This window comes from Tenrec ecaudatus, chromosome 7 (genome assembly GCF_050624435.1).
Source record: "Tenrec ecaudatus isolate mTenEca1 chromosome 7, mTenEca1.hap1, whole genome shotgun sequence".
In the NCBI taxonomy this organism is placed as follows: Eukaryota; Metazoa; Chordata; class Mammalia; order Afrosoricida; family Tenrecidae; genus Tenrec; species Tenrec ecaudatus.
The window spans coordinates 137,076,136-137,093,652 of NC_134536.1; the positions used below are offsets into that span (position 1 = coordinate 137,076,136).

The 17,517-nt window shown below is 44.5% G+C and overlaps 1 protein-coding gene across 1 annotated transcript in view; it reads left to right on the forward strand.

The window, feature by feature from the left end:
* SLC26A8 (solute carrier family 26 member 8) overlaps window positions 1-17,517 on the forward strand; it is a 78,823-nt gene that overhangs the window by 47,072 nt on the left and 14,234 nt on the right. The window contains exons 8-13 of the mRNA XM_075554119.1: window positions 1,842-1,989; window positions 4,492-4,605; window positions 9,619-9,696; window positions 14,062-14,157; window positions 16,066-16,172; window positions 16,266-16,335. Coding sequence (XP_075410234.1) covers window positions 1,842-1,989; window positions 4,492-4,605; window positions 9,619-9,696; window positions 14,062-14,157; window positions 16,066-16,172; window positions 16,266-16,335 — 613 coding nt within the window. The remainder of the gene's footprint in view (window positions 1-1,841; window positions 1,990-4,491; window positions 4,606-9,618; window positions 9,697-14,061; window positions 14,158-16,065; window positions 16,173-16,265; window positions 16,336-17,517) is intronic.

Consider the following 17,517-nt stretch of genomic DNA (forward strand, 5'->3'; position numbering starts at 1 on the left):
ACCAACTGTGTCAAATACATCACATGCAGTAGTTGTCATTTCAAGAGGTTTGGAAAAAAGAAACTCATCTTTAAAATCGCCATCATTTACTCATGTAAATCAGTAACTGTGAACAGTTTGCAATGTCTGTAGATTTATCAATCTGGATGCTAAATATTGGAAGTAGAGCAGATTTAATTTTCTGGATTACTCGATCAAGAATATCAGCAGACAAGTCATCTATTCTTCTGCAGACAGTATCATTGATAAGGAAATTGCACTCAATTTTGTAACAAATTTGTCTCTGCCCATAACTCGAACAATGTCTTTGGCTGCTGGCCACAGTTAATCCTCAATTATAGTGTGAGGTTTCATAGCTCTGGCGATTCTGAGTGCCACCAAATATGAAGCTTCAATGGCTGCTACATTTTGTTTGTGGTACTTGCCACCAGTGTCAAGTTTGGCTTTCTTGAGTCCATCAGCTTTGCTTCTAAAATTGTTCGTATCTTTGCCAGCAAAGCTCAGATGCTTGCTATCAAAATGGTGTTGTAGTTTGTTTGGCTTCATAGATATTGCTGATAGAACCTCACAACAAATAACACTTTGCAGTTTCTCAATTCCTGCTGTCATTATTGAGGTAAAAATTCCTCACTATATATTTTCTTTTCTTAATGATGTTCTCTATTTGATCCACTGTCATGGGATGGTTTGTTAATGAAAATAATATATAACAATAGCTTTAATAATACAAAAGATGTTACAGTCAATATAGTTCATTAAAGTTTCTTATGATTTACCATTCTGTTGTTTTTTTTTACATACCAGTTACTATCACAAGGGGGCAGTATTCACATCAATCACAGCTGAATATAAAAAGACCGATCAGCATCCAGATTAAGTTCCCATGGTATAGATAAATATCTTATTTTTTGCAGTAGTTGAGGATCTTGCAGTACATTTTACATTTACCCAGTAATTATAGTTCATGAAGTGTCATTTTACCTCCAATACTGCTGCTTTCAACACATCAGCTGCTCTCTACACAGTAGCTGCTCTCTACACATGTATGACTGATCCACATATAAATACATTATGGTGCCAAATCCGTCACATACACCTGTATTTGTATGGGGTGTATGTGATAGGTTGGCGCGATGATGTCGTTATGCTGGGTATTAGTACGTGCGTGTAGCTGCATGTGGATGCACATGCCTGGAGATGGATAGAGGAGCAGTGTCTCGGTTCTTAAGCCTATCAGAAATATGTGTTTTCCGATGGTCTTAGGCGACCCCTGTGAAAGGGTCATTCAGCCCCCAAAGGGGTCACGACCCACAGGTTGAGAACCGCTGATCTAAAGGGAGTTGGCTGTACCTTGCGTGGACATATACTAGAACGGATTACTCTTAAAGACAGATAGTCTCTGGGTGCAAAGCGAGCATCCAGGCACAAGTAGAAGACGTCTTTGAAGTAGCACTTTTGTGAGGGACAATTGTGGGAACAAAAATCAGTCTGGAGACTGAATTGGGAATCATCTCTATCTCATAACTATGGCAGTCTCCTCCCACCAGGGTCAGCCTGCCAAACCCCTTGATTCTAAGCATAGAGAATTTGGCCACTTTCATTTTCAGCCAGTCCCTTGGAATTCCACAACAACTGACAACTTGAACTGGAAGGCAATAGAGTAAGTTCTAGTGGCTTTTTATAACTTGGCTCGGTTTGCTGGCTGTTCGGCAGGCTGCTGTACCAGTCACCCTGCATGGCCCTTATTGTAAAATAGACTTCAGCCTGGCAGAATGGGGAGGTACCAATAAATGAATTTAAAATTCCTGCTAATTTGGAATAATCCCACCTTTTTATTGCAGCTTCCTGTTTCCTGGAATACCAGATATGGACCTTCTTTCCAAGATTATTTTCCAAGCCATCTCTTTAGCTTTAGTGAGTTCCTCTCTGCTCATATTTTTGGGCAAGAAGTTTGCTACTGCTCACAACTACAAGGTCAATTCCAATCAGGTGAGAGGATAGACTTCTACACTGCTTCTCTTGGTCTCCTGGTGCTGCTGTAACAAAAATCACGTGAGTGGGTGGCTTTAATGAACAGAAATGGATTTTTCTGCCCTTAAGGGATTAGAAGTCCAAACTCAGGCCCTAACTTTAGAGGAAAACTCTCGCCACTGGGGGAGAGGGATGGGAGGGGGTGGGGGCGGGGCGGGGATCTTTGGCTTTTTCCGCCTCTCCTCTTCAGTTCCTTGGGGATCTCTACATGGCATCTGTCTGTCCTCTCTTATGCTTGCGTGGGTCTGTGTCTATGCCGCTCTTATCAATCAGCAGTGATTAGGTTTCGGCCACACCCTATGCTGATACTGCCGCATTAACATAACAAATGAAACCCTATCCCCAAATGGGGGATTACATAGGTATAGGGGTCAAAACTCCAACGCATACTTTTTTGATGTGTGTATGGGAGGACACAATTTAATCCCTGTCACTGCTTCAAAATGAAGGCTAGGTCTTCTCTAATCTATGAGTCCCTGGGGCCATAATTTGGACCTTGATAACCAAAGGACTTTTGAAGAATGGGGAATACTTAATTTTGAAGACACCTGAATTACATGAATGGTTCATCCTCTAGAGTAGATTTAGTACAGAGGCAAGCAGAAGACACATCATCATGTGGTTAGGTTAGCAGAGCAACAGAGTTCATCTCTCCCAGTGTTCCCTTCCTTTCTACCCAGTCCTTAAAAGTCAGCCACCTACTCTGAGGTGCACAGGATTTAAGATACCTTGTACAAAAACAAGCTACTAATTTTCATAGAGGGCAATAAATCATTGTTCAATAAAACAGAGCTAGTCCTTGACTTATGATGTATTTAAATTATGGTGAACTTAACCACTATCAAGTAAACGATCAACCATCTATTAACATTGTTTTTTAATGGGGAGATGCATTCTCCGTCTCTGACTTCCTCAGAGGACACGGCAAGGGGTTTTCTTTTTCTTTTTTAACATTTTATTAGGGGCTCATACAACTCTTATCACAATCCATACATATACATACATCAATTGTATAAAGCACATCTGCACATTTCCTGCCCCAATCATTCTCAAAGCATTTGCTCTCCACTTAAGCCCATTTGCATCGGGTCCTCTTCCCCACCCCAAGGGGTTTTCATGAGAGCGAGTAAGCCTAGGGCTGCTTTGCCTTTAATGTAATAAAGTTACCTAGGTTAGTCCCTTTCTGGGTATTCTGGATCCAAATTATAAATGTTTTTGGAGAAGAGTTGTTTCATTTTGTACATTAGTAATCTTCAAACCTAACTGACCTTGCAGTTAGCAGCCAACCTCTCTGAGGGGAAAGAGGAGGCTTTCTACTCCCAGTAAGAATTACAGTCTCAGAAACCCACAGGACAGTTCTACCCTGTCCCATAAGGTCACTGTGAGTCAGAAGTGACTCCATGGCTGTGGGGATTGGTGTTGCTGTTTGGTTTTTTGTATCAGTAGTAATATATTGGGGTGCATACTTTATTGGCATTAAAATTTTTCAGATGTTTACTTTTAAATGTTCGATTTTATGATTTACTATTCGAAACACTTCCAGATTTGTAAATGTATTGTAATTAAAAACAATAATAAAAATGTTTAAGAAGAGGAATTTGACTTTCATTAGAATCAATGTAAAGTGGAGTCATCAGAACAGAGCCCCGTTGTAAACTGAGGACAATTTGTAGTTAAATTGACCGGCTAGAATGAGTCTTTGTCTTTTTTGTCCTCCTCACTTATAACTCCTAGTTTGTTCTTTTCCCAAAAACTCAAGAGGAAAACGTGGGAGCAAAAGAAGTCCACGTTTGAGTTTTAGAATACACCCTCTCCTTACTTAGCCAAATGGTTAGGTTAAAAAGAACAGGTAGTTATGTGAAAATCATTATGTAAGAGTGGAGGATTATCACATCATATCAAAGATGGAGGATGATTACATCATTACATAACTGCAAAATTACAGCATGACTCAACTGCCAAACAGCTAAGTATCGTGGCCTTGCCAAGTTGACACTTACCTTAGCCACCACAGCCAGTGCTGCTCCCACCTTGCACTTCAGCGTGTACTGCTATGTAGTGCTCAAATAGATGGATAGATTTTTCATGATTGCCACTCATGCTAAATGTTGGATAGTTAATAAGTAAGAAGAGAGCGCCATAGAAGGAAAAATGATACTGTGCTTCTCCCTATCATTCTAAAACCTGGTGACCACCAGGATTTGTGAAAGCAAATAAAAATGCAAGCGCCTCTTATTTCCTCCCTCTCTCCTTCTGATCACTCGCTAAAATGGCGAGTCAACCTGATCTAGACAAGATCCCACCCTTTTATTCTTCCTAAGGATTCTTAACCTTTTTATTCGAAGGGGCCTACACAGCCCCAGTATGATGTATGCAGTGATGTCAGAATGCCTTATTTCAAAATCGCGTTAGCAGTCTTCAGCCAACAACAAACCTGAGCCGCCTGCTGTTGCTTTGCAGGATTTAATAGCCATCGGCCTGTGCAATGTCGTCAGCTCATTCTTCAGATGTTGCACATTCACTGGTTCTGTTGTTCGGACTGTTATCCAAGACAAATCTGGAGGAAGACAGCAGGTTTGTTGAAATATCATTTCCCCTCTACTAGATAAAGAGTTTTCTCCTATTCACATGTGTCACAGAGAAGGAGATTTACCTGGTTGACTCTTGTTGCCATTTTGTGAATTTATTGGGGAAAACTTCTTGTAAGAATTTAGGTTCCATGCTTGCCTTCATTTTTGTTAGATTTTTGTCATAAAAGTTCAATTATTAATTTGGAACTTGAAAGTGGCTTTCTCTGCAATAAATATATGAGGGTGTTTTACATATTAGGCCACAAAAATCCATTTCCAATATCAATATACTTGAAATTATTAGTTTCAAGTAAGCGAACCATCTTCTATTAACATTTCCACTCGCTGTGGGGAGATGCATTCCTAGTTTCTGAGAGGGCACGGCAAAGGGTTTTCAGGATAATAAACTCTTTGACTAGGTAAGGCTAGGGGCTGCTTTGCCTTTAGATGAAAGAAACTTATCTAGGCCACTCTCTTTCTAGGTATCTGAATCAGTTTAAAAAAATGTTTGGGGATAAAAGAGACAATGATGGTACAGACAACTCTAGAGGCAAACTCTTGTTTAATGGACAGCATGAGATTTTGTATGTCCTAGATTCATGAGTTTTGAACTGGTCAGAAAAGTTAGAAAATGAGGAGTGTCCCATCTCAACTATGTAAAGTGGTAACAAGTCAAGGAGCTGTCAAAATGGAAACTGGAGTAAGCCCAGGGAATGGGGTCGGGGTTCAGATGACAGGGAAGCGGTGGTCACAGGAACAGAGGAGGAAGACCTAGTCATAGGAAGAAACTGGATGTTTCCGAAGAACGGGCACTAACTTCTGATGTGGAGCGGCCAGTACCACAGTCCATGGCAAACATGAGGTGAAAGCTAATACAAGAGAGTCGGACCTTCTCATTGTACGTGATTGAGCTCGGTTGGCACAGGCTTTCTTCCAGACGATCTAGCCTTTAAAATGGTGCAACCCTTTCCCACTAGTGTTTGAAAAGGAGAATTTAGGCATCTTTTTAAAGAATGCAAAAATTGTGGAATCAGAATGAGACACTTTTGTGCTGAGGGGAAAAAAAAGCGAAGTTGGCTATTCCATAAATTAGTTCCTGCCAACTCTTTATAATATGTGTTGTTCATTAAGTATATCAGCATGATGTAAACTTGGAAAGACAAGATGTACACAGTCGGAAGAAACGAGATATGGTACAAGGCGCACTAAGTGCGGAATGAGTGTAATAAACCATAGACATTGCAAGCGGGAGAATGATGAAGGAGGTGGGGCTTCCATGGCCCACTGGAAGTGGGGTAGAAGGAAGACATGTTTTGTTGGCTGAACTCCCTGGTTCTGGGACTAGAAAAGCCAAGCTTCGGGATGACCTCAGCAGATGTTTGAATTTCCAGTCTCTGAACCATCCCACTTTCACCATTTTTGTCAGTTGGTCAAGGTGCCTGCCCCCAAAGCAGCCTATGACCCATATTGTTTTCTGCTGTCGCATCTGTTCATCTTCACACCACATTCCCCATCAGGCACAGCTCTGGTTGCAGTGCAGTGACCCACCAAGGGGGGCATGTCCCTAGGGATGCTGGTCAGTCTTCCCTGGGACTTTGATATGCTCAGTGCCAACAGCTAGCTCAAGAGGAGACCATTGCCAGTCCTTGATCCAATATGTTGGGGCTTGCCAGCCTCCAATCTGATCTGGACCAGAAAAGGCCTGTCCTTACATGTCACTGTCCCACAGCAGTGGGGTATTCCCTCTATCCCTTCTCTCCAGGGCTTTGCTTCACTCTGCCTGAGAACTCGCCCACTTCTCCAAGGAGAATCTCCAGAGCTGGCTTGGAACATCTAAGAACCTCTTGGAACCTTCCCCCTAGAGCTACTTCCTGTATATTGTGCACCCGGTATACATACAAAACCGAGCAGACATATCTAGATTTCTCTTTCGTTTCTCCTTGTCTAAAACCCACCTCTGTTTACTGGCTGCAGCTAGCCTGTCCAACCATGGCCTTGGCCAGGGAGTTGACAGACCTGTTCCTGGTAGCAAAGCTATAAAGCCCACGTCTGTGGCCGGTTGAATTCTCCCCTTCTCTACCTTCCTGTTCACTCTGTTGTGACCACGGCGCTTTGCCGCTCTTCATGATTGACTGGGTTCCTTTCATTGTTCCCTGCTATCCAAAGGCTGGTCTTCTTGCCTTGTCTGGCTCCAGAGCTGCTTTAAAAACATGAGTCATTATGAAGGATAGACATCTTTTATGTTCTTCTTGCGGGCAGGGGGCTGGATTTTGGAGTCAGGCTGTCCAGGCTCTCTGCTCCCTCCCTGTGTGACCCTGGGCAAGTTACCTTTGCTCCCCACGGCTCTCATCCTCCTCTGTAAAATGGTGATAAAGCCCATCTTACAGTTGACAACTAAATTAGATGAGAATAGAGCCTGTCATTTAAGAGCTGCTAAAAAATCATAGCTTCTACCCCACGTTCCTAGTACCAGGGCAGAGGCTCAGCAATCTCCTGTCTTTATTTCGCTGTACTCACAGAGTGTGTAGCAGTTGTGGGTTGAAGGTCTGCATATTGATCATGACTCTGGCTGTGGGGATTTTCTGCCCATTCTTACATCACCTTGAAGCCCTGGGAGCTAAATTTGAGTCAAGAAAGCTTGGCAAAAGTGATGGAGAAATCAGTACAGACACAAAGCACATAGATGTACCTTTGTATTGTGCTTGCTGGCCCATTCAGTAACGCACCTGAGATTCTGAGAGCCACCAAGTGTCCTCCTAAGGCACACAGGCCCGCAGGCTGGTCCTCTCACCCACAGCCCAGGCCTGTGACTATGTCCCTGCGGGGACACGGCCTTATTGGCAGGCTTCTACGTCCTCTCTCTCTTTTTTTTTTTTTACATTTTATTAGGGGCTCATACAACTCTTATCACAATCCACACATATACATACATCAATTGTATAAAGCACATCCGTACATTCTTTGCCCTCATCACTCTCAAAGCATTTGCTCTCCACTTAAGCCCTCTGCATCGGGTCCTCTTTTTTTTTCCCCCTCCCTCCCTGCTCCCCACTCCACGTCCTCTCTGAGAAGCACATTTTATGTGATTTAGTGCCTGGCTCGTATTCATTTATAATCTATGTTTTATACCACTTATTTTAGCTTCTGGGCATCTTTGTTGACTTATTTACTTTTTAAAAAAAGAGACAAACTGGAAGTTTCTGGAGAAAAGAGATTGTAGAAAAGGTACAAGTCTTTTCCGGGACCCATCCATATTTTTTCCACTGTGCCAACAAAGAGCACCTGAAGCCAGAGCTGTAAATTCAGCTCAGCAGCAGGCGTGACTGTGATGGGTCCAGTTACAGTCTCAGGGCCACGCAGTACGAAGTGTTTGCCTTTAGGGCTTTCTGAGTCTCTTCCAGTGACTGTCCCCATGACTCTTCTTATGCGTCCCTCATGTGGCTCAGGCCTTTTGAGTTTGGCTGCTCACGTTAGTTAGCCGGGAATCCTCTGGGAAGGGGAAGAGGGAGTAGAACACTGGTTGCACTGCTGTTGGTTTGAGTGATGCATTTAGAAGGCCAATAGCAATCAACAGTGAGAGAGAACTTGGTAAGAATATTATATTTCACATGGAGAAGTGGGGATGGGGTGGGCGTGGGCCAGATCGGAGATGTTGGAGGTAATTAAGAGAATAATCTGAGAATCACTGCTGGGTGGTCTTTTAATGGACTCGATTCAAGGAACTCCCTCAGCTCTCGCCACTGTTTTGAATTGTGGTTATGGTTTTATCCCCTCCCCCACCCCACCACAGTGGAAAACAATGACACAGCTTTATATCGTTTTGTGTATCATGTATATTATTTTTATAACTAGGTTTAAATTTATTTTAAAAATGGAACCAGGAGAGGATAGAGCGAGTGCAAAACTGTCCAGAGAGTGTTGAGTTTTTAAAGGCCCCGCTAGGAGTTGGCATGGACTCCATGATGGTGGGTTTGGTCTTGGGGTTTTTATATTTCGTAGCTTTCCACTTTGGACAAGTCAGTGTCACTTCCCAAGTGACTGAGCCCTCAGGAGTCAGCCCTCCAGGAGTCTCGATTCACATTTGCCACGTTTTTAAATGCCAGTGACACACAGATGGAAGAAGGGAAATGGGAAGGCATTCATGTCTTTTTTAAGCTGCTACATGAGAAGCTACGGGGACGCGAAGCAGGCAAGTGTGGGGGAGGTGTTTGTATGGGAAGATAGAATGGTTGAGATTTCAGGGCCGTCAGTGAGAGGAGTCTATTGAGGATTTTATAAACAGTCTAAGCCCATTGCTATCCAGTTGATTCCAACTCATCGTGACCCCTGGGGCAGAGGAGACCTGCCCCCTCGGGTTTCCAAGGCGGCCATCTGTATGGCACCAAGACTGCTCTGTCTTTCTCTGGTGGAGCAGCTGGTGGGCTCAAGCTGCCAACCTTGTGGTGAGCAGCCTAGTGCTTCACCACTGTGCCACCTGGGCACCTCGTCAATTGTGCAGGAAGGGTTTAGAGGTGGGATAAAACTCACGCCTGGCTTGAGGAGACCCCGAACTGTGGTGCAGAGCCATGGTTACTCGATTCCTAGGCCCAGGGTCCCTTGGAGCCTTTTGGAGGACTCATGCCTTCATTCAACCAGAGGCGTCTCCAGGGCCTGGCAGTGATGGCATGTGCCCTGGCTGCCACTTGAGGGGGTGGGGCACCAGTGTCTACTGGCTACAGGTATTTCGATCACCAGCTGTGAGAGAGCATTCAGAAATTTAAAACTAATTGCCATAGATGTTATTTTCCATAGCTATGTGGCTGCAACCAGAAGTCTTTATTGAGTATGGGCTTAGCACTTTGTGAAATAAAATGTGAAAGTGTCAGTTCAACAAAAATGCACTAATGTTGAACGGTTGCACATGACTCCTTTAAAATGAACAAAACTGACGTGCTTCTCACCAAGCAGCAGGCCACAGTTACAGAGAGGGACCAATGTGTTCCTGATGGTCTCTCTCCAACTGGCTCTGTCTCCTCAGTGTGCATCTCTGGTAGGCGCGGGTGTGATGCTGCTGCTGATGGTGAAGGTGGGACACTTCTTCCAGAGTATACCGAACGTAAGTAACCAGACCTCCAGATCACTTCTTGCTGGGCCACCTCGAAAGAGACTTGCAATTCAGATGGTCCTCAATGGTTGTTCCCTCTTATCTTCGTATCTTTCCTTTAAAGTCATTGTATCTATTATATAGGGTTGGTCACACATATACATATATGTATACACACATCACATATCTATATATACATCTACACATGTGTATTACACATATACATATGTAATGCAAATATGTAAAGCATTTAGAAAAAGCAGTGTCTGACTTATAATACGTGCCCAAGACACATTATTATTCTCATCTCATTAAACATCTTATTGCTTAAGCTACTAAGGATGGACTCTGTTTAAAGTGGCCAGATAGATTTCAGGTGCCAGAACCCTTAGTGCCAATACAGCCTTAGAAACGGACTGCGTGCTTGTGCCGTCTGTTTCCCCAACTGTTTCCCGACGCCCTTGTTCTCTGTCATGTGGACTGACGTCTTCTTGCGTCCCTACACTGCCTCTTGGATAGATCTCACTAAGAAGGTAGGGTCTTAAAGTTGAGTTCCAACTTTGTGTTCGGTTAGGATGATTCTATATTGAATGGGCCATCTCTTCCCTTTGTGGGACATGGGTTACTTTGCACTTAGAGATGCACATGCACTTACAGTGCTAACTACTGGATGTTCTCAGGTCTCAATTCTAAGGTAGACCAATGCTCAGTGGCCATCATGTCTGTTTGATTTCCTTAATATGCCCGTTGGCCATTTTTAGATAATCCTAAGATAATTCACGACAGTAAGGGAGGTGGAAGTCCCTAAGCGAGAGTGGTTGTGACTGCTAGCCTGATCTCCTTGAAGACATCCACCTGGTGATTATCAGCATCATCTCAAGGCTGCTGTTGCTGTCTTCTGCTCTTGGGAGCCAGGGACGCGGGCGTCCCTCCTTGGAATCCATGTAAGGCGAGTGAGAGTGAGCCGGTGGTTATCAGTGGCTTGCAGAAGATAACCAGCAGATGTGTCAGTAGCATGTTTTTACCCCAATGATTGAGGTTAGGAGGACCATTCACTAATTTACTGTAAACAGTGCTTTCTTTTTCTTTATAGCTGGAAGCAACAAAATAAGTCCCAAATCAATAAAAATTGTCAGAATTTTCACTGAAGGGTGATGATAAAACGTAGATAACACTCCTTTAATTTAAATGTGCTGGGACAGAAGCGCCCTTGCTTTGGGCTAATGGCATCACTCTTACATCTAGTTACCATGTTCGTGGATAAGATGTGAACACCTGGCTTGCTGTAATGTGGGTGGGGGTCCATGATGTCAAGCAATGGCTGACCTCTTCCCTCCTTGGAAGACTTATTGCAAAGCCCTTTTGGGGGTTCATTGGTGGAGCAGCTAGCCTAGGACCTCGACTAGTTAGCAAGGGGACCAATGAACATTTGGGAAAAACACATGGAAAAATAACATGTTCAACACTTCCACTTTTATGTGAAAAATGTACAGAGAAGAGACCAAAAAGTGAACGACTGTCTCTTGGATGATAGGAGTTGTGTGTAAGATTAATGCTTCGCGATCCAGTGAGTATACTTTACCTCAGTCTTCAGGAAGGTAAACCATTTCCTTGTAGAATGTTGTTTTGTGACAAGGTTGGCTTCTTCTCCATACTCCCTGTCTCAAGCCCCAAACCCTGGGCTGGTGAGTGCCTTTGCCTCTTCATCCCATTTCCCAGCAACTTGCAGGCAATTTGGCATTTCTTGACCGGGAAAGAGATGGTATGGTGGGAACAAAGTCATTTCTGCTGGCTTTGTTTGCTCTGTCCCTCTTCCACGGACCTGGTGAGTCCAATTAGTCATCAGATGCCCTCAGAAGGTCAGCGTTGACCCAGCCATTCCTGGTGGGAGCATCAATTCTGATTCTCAGGTAGAGAATGTAAAGAGGAATGTGGGGAATGAGACAGAAAGGTTAACTCAGGGGCTTTCTGAACACAAGACGGTGCTGCATAACATGGGTTAGGGTCTGCTTTCAGGACCTGATTATTTTCATACACTTATGAGTTTACGTCTTTTTCTTGCTCACATGTGAGAAGCTTTCTTCCCTTTAAAAAAGTAGAAATGGTCATTTAAAAAACTTTGTGTATTCATAACAGACTCCCTCCAATCAAAGAAACAAACAACATCAAACACCAGGCACTTACAACCACAATTAAGCCACCTTTTAACATTTTGACACATGTTCAAACACTATTTGTTTTCTATGAATGGCCATCACTTTACATAGTTGTGTTCTGATCACATATATAATTTTATACCCTTGTTTAATTGAATATGTAAGATGGTACTACATATGGAAACAATCACTTAATTATTGTTAGAAAATTAGGTTTTCTTCTTCTGGTATTATAATAACATGTTATTCTGCATTCATATTATTACAAATAAACATGGCAATGAATAGATTTGTACATTTACCTTTTTCTGTATTTAGGATTTCTAAAATAAAATTTCTCTATAAAAGTATTTTCAACATTTCTTGATATATCACCAAGTTATTTTCCAAAAGAATAACACTTTCTTATGCTCAAGAACCATGTAACCCATGTGTTAGCAAGGTTTTAAATTTGCTAATTGGATTTGATGGGAAAAGGGAAAAATGCTATTTTTCTGTTAACAATTTATAGTGTTAATTATAAATTTGAATATATGCCTAATTGAAATTATTTTAGAGTTTCTGTGAGTGGAAATTGCCTTAATTAATCATATAGACCATTCTATGTAGGTTCCTATGTAGAATGCCAGACAGACAGAGAAGGTAAGACCAAGTAGGAGAATACAAGACATATAGCTAAAGATGCCAGCCCTTTATGGGTTGCCTCACACACCAAACATGAACAACGCTGGGTCCTCTAGTCTAGAGGAACAAAACCACACACACGCACGCACATGCACACTCACACAGACTGATTTCAAGGAAACAGCTCAAGTAGTTGTGGAGACTGGCGAGTTCTAATCTATGGGTCAGGTGTAAGGCTGGAAGTTTTTTCTCGACTCTGCTTCAGAGGTCAGACAATGGAGAATCAAATACAATATGGAGAAAGAGAGCGCTGACAGCACTGTTCTCAACCTTCTTAATGCCACGACCCTTCATACAGCTCCTCATGTGGTGCTGACCCCCCAACCATAACATTATTCTCATTGCTACTTCATCACTGTCATTTTGCTACTGTTATGAATCAGGTGACCCTTGTGAAAGGGTCATTCAATCCCCCAAAGGGGTCACGACCCACAAGTTGAGAACCGCAGGCACACAGGAGGGGTGTGTGTGTGTGTGTGTGTGTGTGTGTGTTATTGGATGCAGGCCACACTACCAAGGATCCCCATTCAATCCCTATTAACATCAGATCACAAAAAAGAGATGATTACATAATATCTGCCACACTCCTGAGAATCGTGGCCTAGCCAAGTGGACACATAACATAACCATCACAAGCACTGAAGCAGGGGGCTTTCGCTCACCGTGTCTATAAATAATAAACTGAGGGTTCGTTGGATTGTTACCTACCAAGTCAGTCAGGCCTTGGGCCTGATAGAGGAAGACAAGCGGTGGGAAACATGCAGGGTAATTGATTGCATAACGAGTTGACATATGGACATAGTAATGTCAGTGGAAAATATCTTGGAGTGGCAAATTTGACCAACTTAAAAAATAATAATATAGATACATGCCACTTAATGTCCACAATATGTTCGGTGAAATAGGACTTTACATGATATGAATATTGTATGAATACATTTATAGGTATGTGTATATTTTTGATGCACATATATCAACATAACCCCTGCTTAAGTTTAGCTCTGGAGCCTCAGGATTTACCAACTTGCACCTATAATTGGCTGCCTGTGTGTGGGGATCTCCAAACAGCCCCCAGGTCCTGGTAGGAGCTGGACGCCCAGCAACCTCAGCCCAGGTCTTCTCTGCAGGGCGAGTGTACAAGGCGTTCAGCAGTGGCAGCTGCAAGAGCCTGGCAGCAGTGGCTTGGAGGTTGCAAGTGAGGTTGAGCCTCTGCTCCAGAGCTGCAGTTGAGCCCTCAGCTCTGCGAACTCAACACCTCTTGGCACCGTTTCAAGCACACCCCGCCTCTCTGCCCTCTGGACTGTGCATGTGGGGAAGTTTACACAACAAATTAGGTTCCCTTTTAATAACTCCCGTACACATTGCTCGGTGACACTGGCTGCACTTTGCATGATGTGCCAGCATGCTCATTACTTCCATTCTGATTGGTCTGCCTGCCCCACCCCCCTGTCCACTCTACTTTTTGGTTCCTTTGTGGGGACTTGGGAGTTGTAACCCTGAACAGAAAATGAAGTCAGGTTTATCTTTCCTCGCACAGGCTGTGTTGGCTGGGATTGTTCTGAGCAACGTGATACCCTACCTTGAAACCATTTCCAACCTCCCCACTCTGTGGAAGCAGGACCAGTATGACTGTGTGAGTACATGTGCATGTATACAATGAGCCCGAGGAGGGCACTGACAGGGGAGGTGAGAGAGAGGAAAAGGAGAACAAACAAAAGACACGGAGCCCTAGCTTGGCTTGTTAAGAGGAAGTCCAGGTTGCTGGCCTTTGAAAATACGGAGACTATTCCCTTGATGCCAAACCAAACAAGCGCAATTACGTTGCTCCCTCCCCCAAACAATCCAGCTGCCAGCAAGTATGTCAGAGTAGCACTGTGCTCCAGAGGGACGTCGCTCACCAGGCCTTTAGTTCAAGGCAGACCTGACTCTCTAACTTCTGGTTAGCAGATGAGCACCTACATCATCGGCCCGGCTTAGGAACGCCTTAGTGGCTACAGTTGTGTACAGATGTACAACACAAAGGGCTTGTTCCACATTGCATATTTGAATTGTACTTAATCCAGTTCACATAAACATGGACGAAGAACAAAAACCCAAACCCTTTGCCACTGAGTCCATTCTGACTCAGAGCAGCCCTACCAAGCAGAGTAAAACTGCACACCCAGGGTTTTCAAGCCTCTACACTGTAATGGGAGCAGACTGCCCACGACTTCCTATTACGGAGCACTGGGTGGTTCAAACTGCTGGCCTTTAGTTAGCAGCCACATGCTTCACCTCTGTGCCACCAGGGCTCCTGCATTTCAGGACAGGAAACCCCAGTCCTAACAAGGCAAGGGGGTGCTTGGCCACCCTCCTTTCTATTGGGACACACCAAGAGACAGAGGGGAAAATAGAAATAAAATATTTTATTTTTAAACCCTCCCTGCCAACAAGTTAATTCTGACCTATAGCCACCCTGCCCCTGTGGGCTCCTGGGACTGTAAATCTTCACAGGAGAAGACAGCCTCGTCTTTCTCCCACAGAGTGGCTGGTGGTTTTGAACCGCTGATCTTGTGAGTGGCAGGCCAACATCGAATCACCATGCCACCTATGACATAAAAGACAGGGGATCTAATAGCATGAGAGGCCATGGCTTCAACAGAAACAAAGAACTAAGAGAGAGGCGGAGTCATTTGGGGAGCCGGGTGCTGAGGAGCTAAGGAACTGTGGCCCAGCTGGCAGACAGACTAAGGGGAGGGCTAACTTCCTGCAGCACGGAGAGAAGGAAGGAGAGTTGAGCCCAGCCTGAAAGGGGAAATAAGTACTTAAGGTAGCCCTAGCCTCTCTCCTCTGTCAGGTCACTGGCTAAGCACGATGAAGGTGGTGGTGGGTGGGCATTGGTAAAGGACTAACTAACTGAGGGAGGTCTTGTAGGGCAATTATGGCTCATTGGTAGGAGTATCACCATGCAGGAGACCAGGGTTCAAAGCCCAGCTGAGGCACCCCATGCACAGCCACCACCCATGTGAGTAGGGACGTGTGTGTGCTGCTGTCATGCTGAACAGGTTGCAGCGGAGGCTCTAGACTAAGGGGGACTCGGAAGACAAGCCTGGCCATCAGCTTCGTAAAAACAGCCAATGCAGAACGGAAATGTGTCTGGGCAGCATTTTGTGACCATCCTGTAGGGGTTAGCCATGGGGGGGCGGGGAGAGGGCCCCATGGCAGCAGGTTCTGAAAATAGCAGCTGACATTTTGTCGGTGATTTGTAGGTTGCCTTATAAATGGTATTTCCCATCTCAACAAAGCCTGGAGATATTATTCTTGCTACTTTGTACACGAGGAGATGGACGTTTCCAGAGAGAGAACGAGAGGGTGAGAGAGTAAAAGAGATGAGTGAGGACGTCCCTTTAGGCTGGCGCCAGTGCACATGAGTGTGGGATGTTCTCTAAATCTCAGGGTCTAGATCCCAGTGGAAGGGAGGGCAGTGAGCTGAGGGCTAGGGCCAGCTGTTCTCTGAATTCTGCTTGTTCTCACGTTTATTTTCCCTCTCCTTTTCCATAAGATCATCTGGATCATGACGTTCTTATCTGCACTTTTTCTGGGATTGGATGTTGGACTACTTGTTTCAATAACTTTTGCCTTCCTCATCATCACCGTCCGGTCACACAGGTACTTCTTCGTCACAGGGAAATAGGAGGCCAAGCAGAGTAGGGAGAGAGAATTATGACTGATGTGCGGCACCCACGCGTCCTTTCCTTTCAGAGCCAAGATTTACCTCCTGGGCCAGATCCCCAACACCAACATTTATAGGACCATCAATGACTACCGGGAGGTAAGCGCCCACATCATGTACGTGGCCAGGGGATGGTACAGGCCAGGCCGAGGCCTGGTCTTCCCCTGGAGCATCTTTGCTGCTGTTTGTGACAGCTGACCCTTAAGGAAGGGGAGAGGAGAGGGATACAGGAAGGTAGAGGCAGCCGCTGAAGCAGACACATGTTTGCGGTACCACAGAACGCCTGAGGGGTACTTTAAATGTATACTTGAGGGGAAAGGAGAGTTAAGAAAAAGGAGTTGGGAAGCTGAGGGGAAATGAAGGGAGCCAGAAAAGCAAGGGGTGTTTTTTTTTTTCTCTTTTTTTTTTCTTTGTTTCTCACAAGGCATATGGTTTCTCCAGGAGGTTCTCGAGAGATTTCATTTATTCATCAATGTTTGCAGCCACCACCACCATTTATTTCCATAGCGTTTCAGCACCCCAAACAGCAACTCTGTACCCATGAAGAGATGAACTCCCCTTCCCCAGCTCCTTAGGCCCCTGGCAACCTCTATTCTACTTTCTGTCTCTATGCATTTGCTGGTTCTAGGTTTCTCCTAAGGAAGACTGGTATGGTGCAAGGCATTAAGCACTGGGCTGCTAACCACCAGGTCAGCAGTTCGAGCGTCCCAGCCACTTCACAAGAGAAAGATGAGGCTGTCTGTTCCCATACAAATTTACAGTCTTGGGGTTGCCAAGTCAGAATCCAATTGATAGCAGTAGGTTGGGATGTGGTTCTTTTAGGGCAGATACCTCAAATAAGTGGGATTGTCTGGTATTTGTCCTTTCATATGTCCCTAGCTCTTTTCCTTCAGCGTAATGTTTTCATGGCTCATCAATGTCATAGCATGTGTCAGAACTCCATTCCTTTTCGTGGCAGAATAATATTCCATTGTGCAGATGGAACAAGGAGCCTGGTGGCACTGTGGGTTAGGTATTGGGCTGTAACCAGAAAGTCAGTGGGTCAAACCCACCAATTACCCCTGAGGCGGCAGGATGGGGGTGGGTGGGGGAGAGCGGCAGGGAAGTTGAGGCAGTCTGCTCCCATCAAGATGTACATCTCAGAAGCCCTACACACGGTTATTAGAAACCAGAATTGACTCCGTGGCTGCTTTGTGTTTTCATGGCTAGAAGGGCTTTTGTTTATTCATTCATCTGTTGATGGGTATTTGGGCCTCAACGGTTTTTACTCATGAAAGAGCT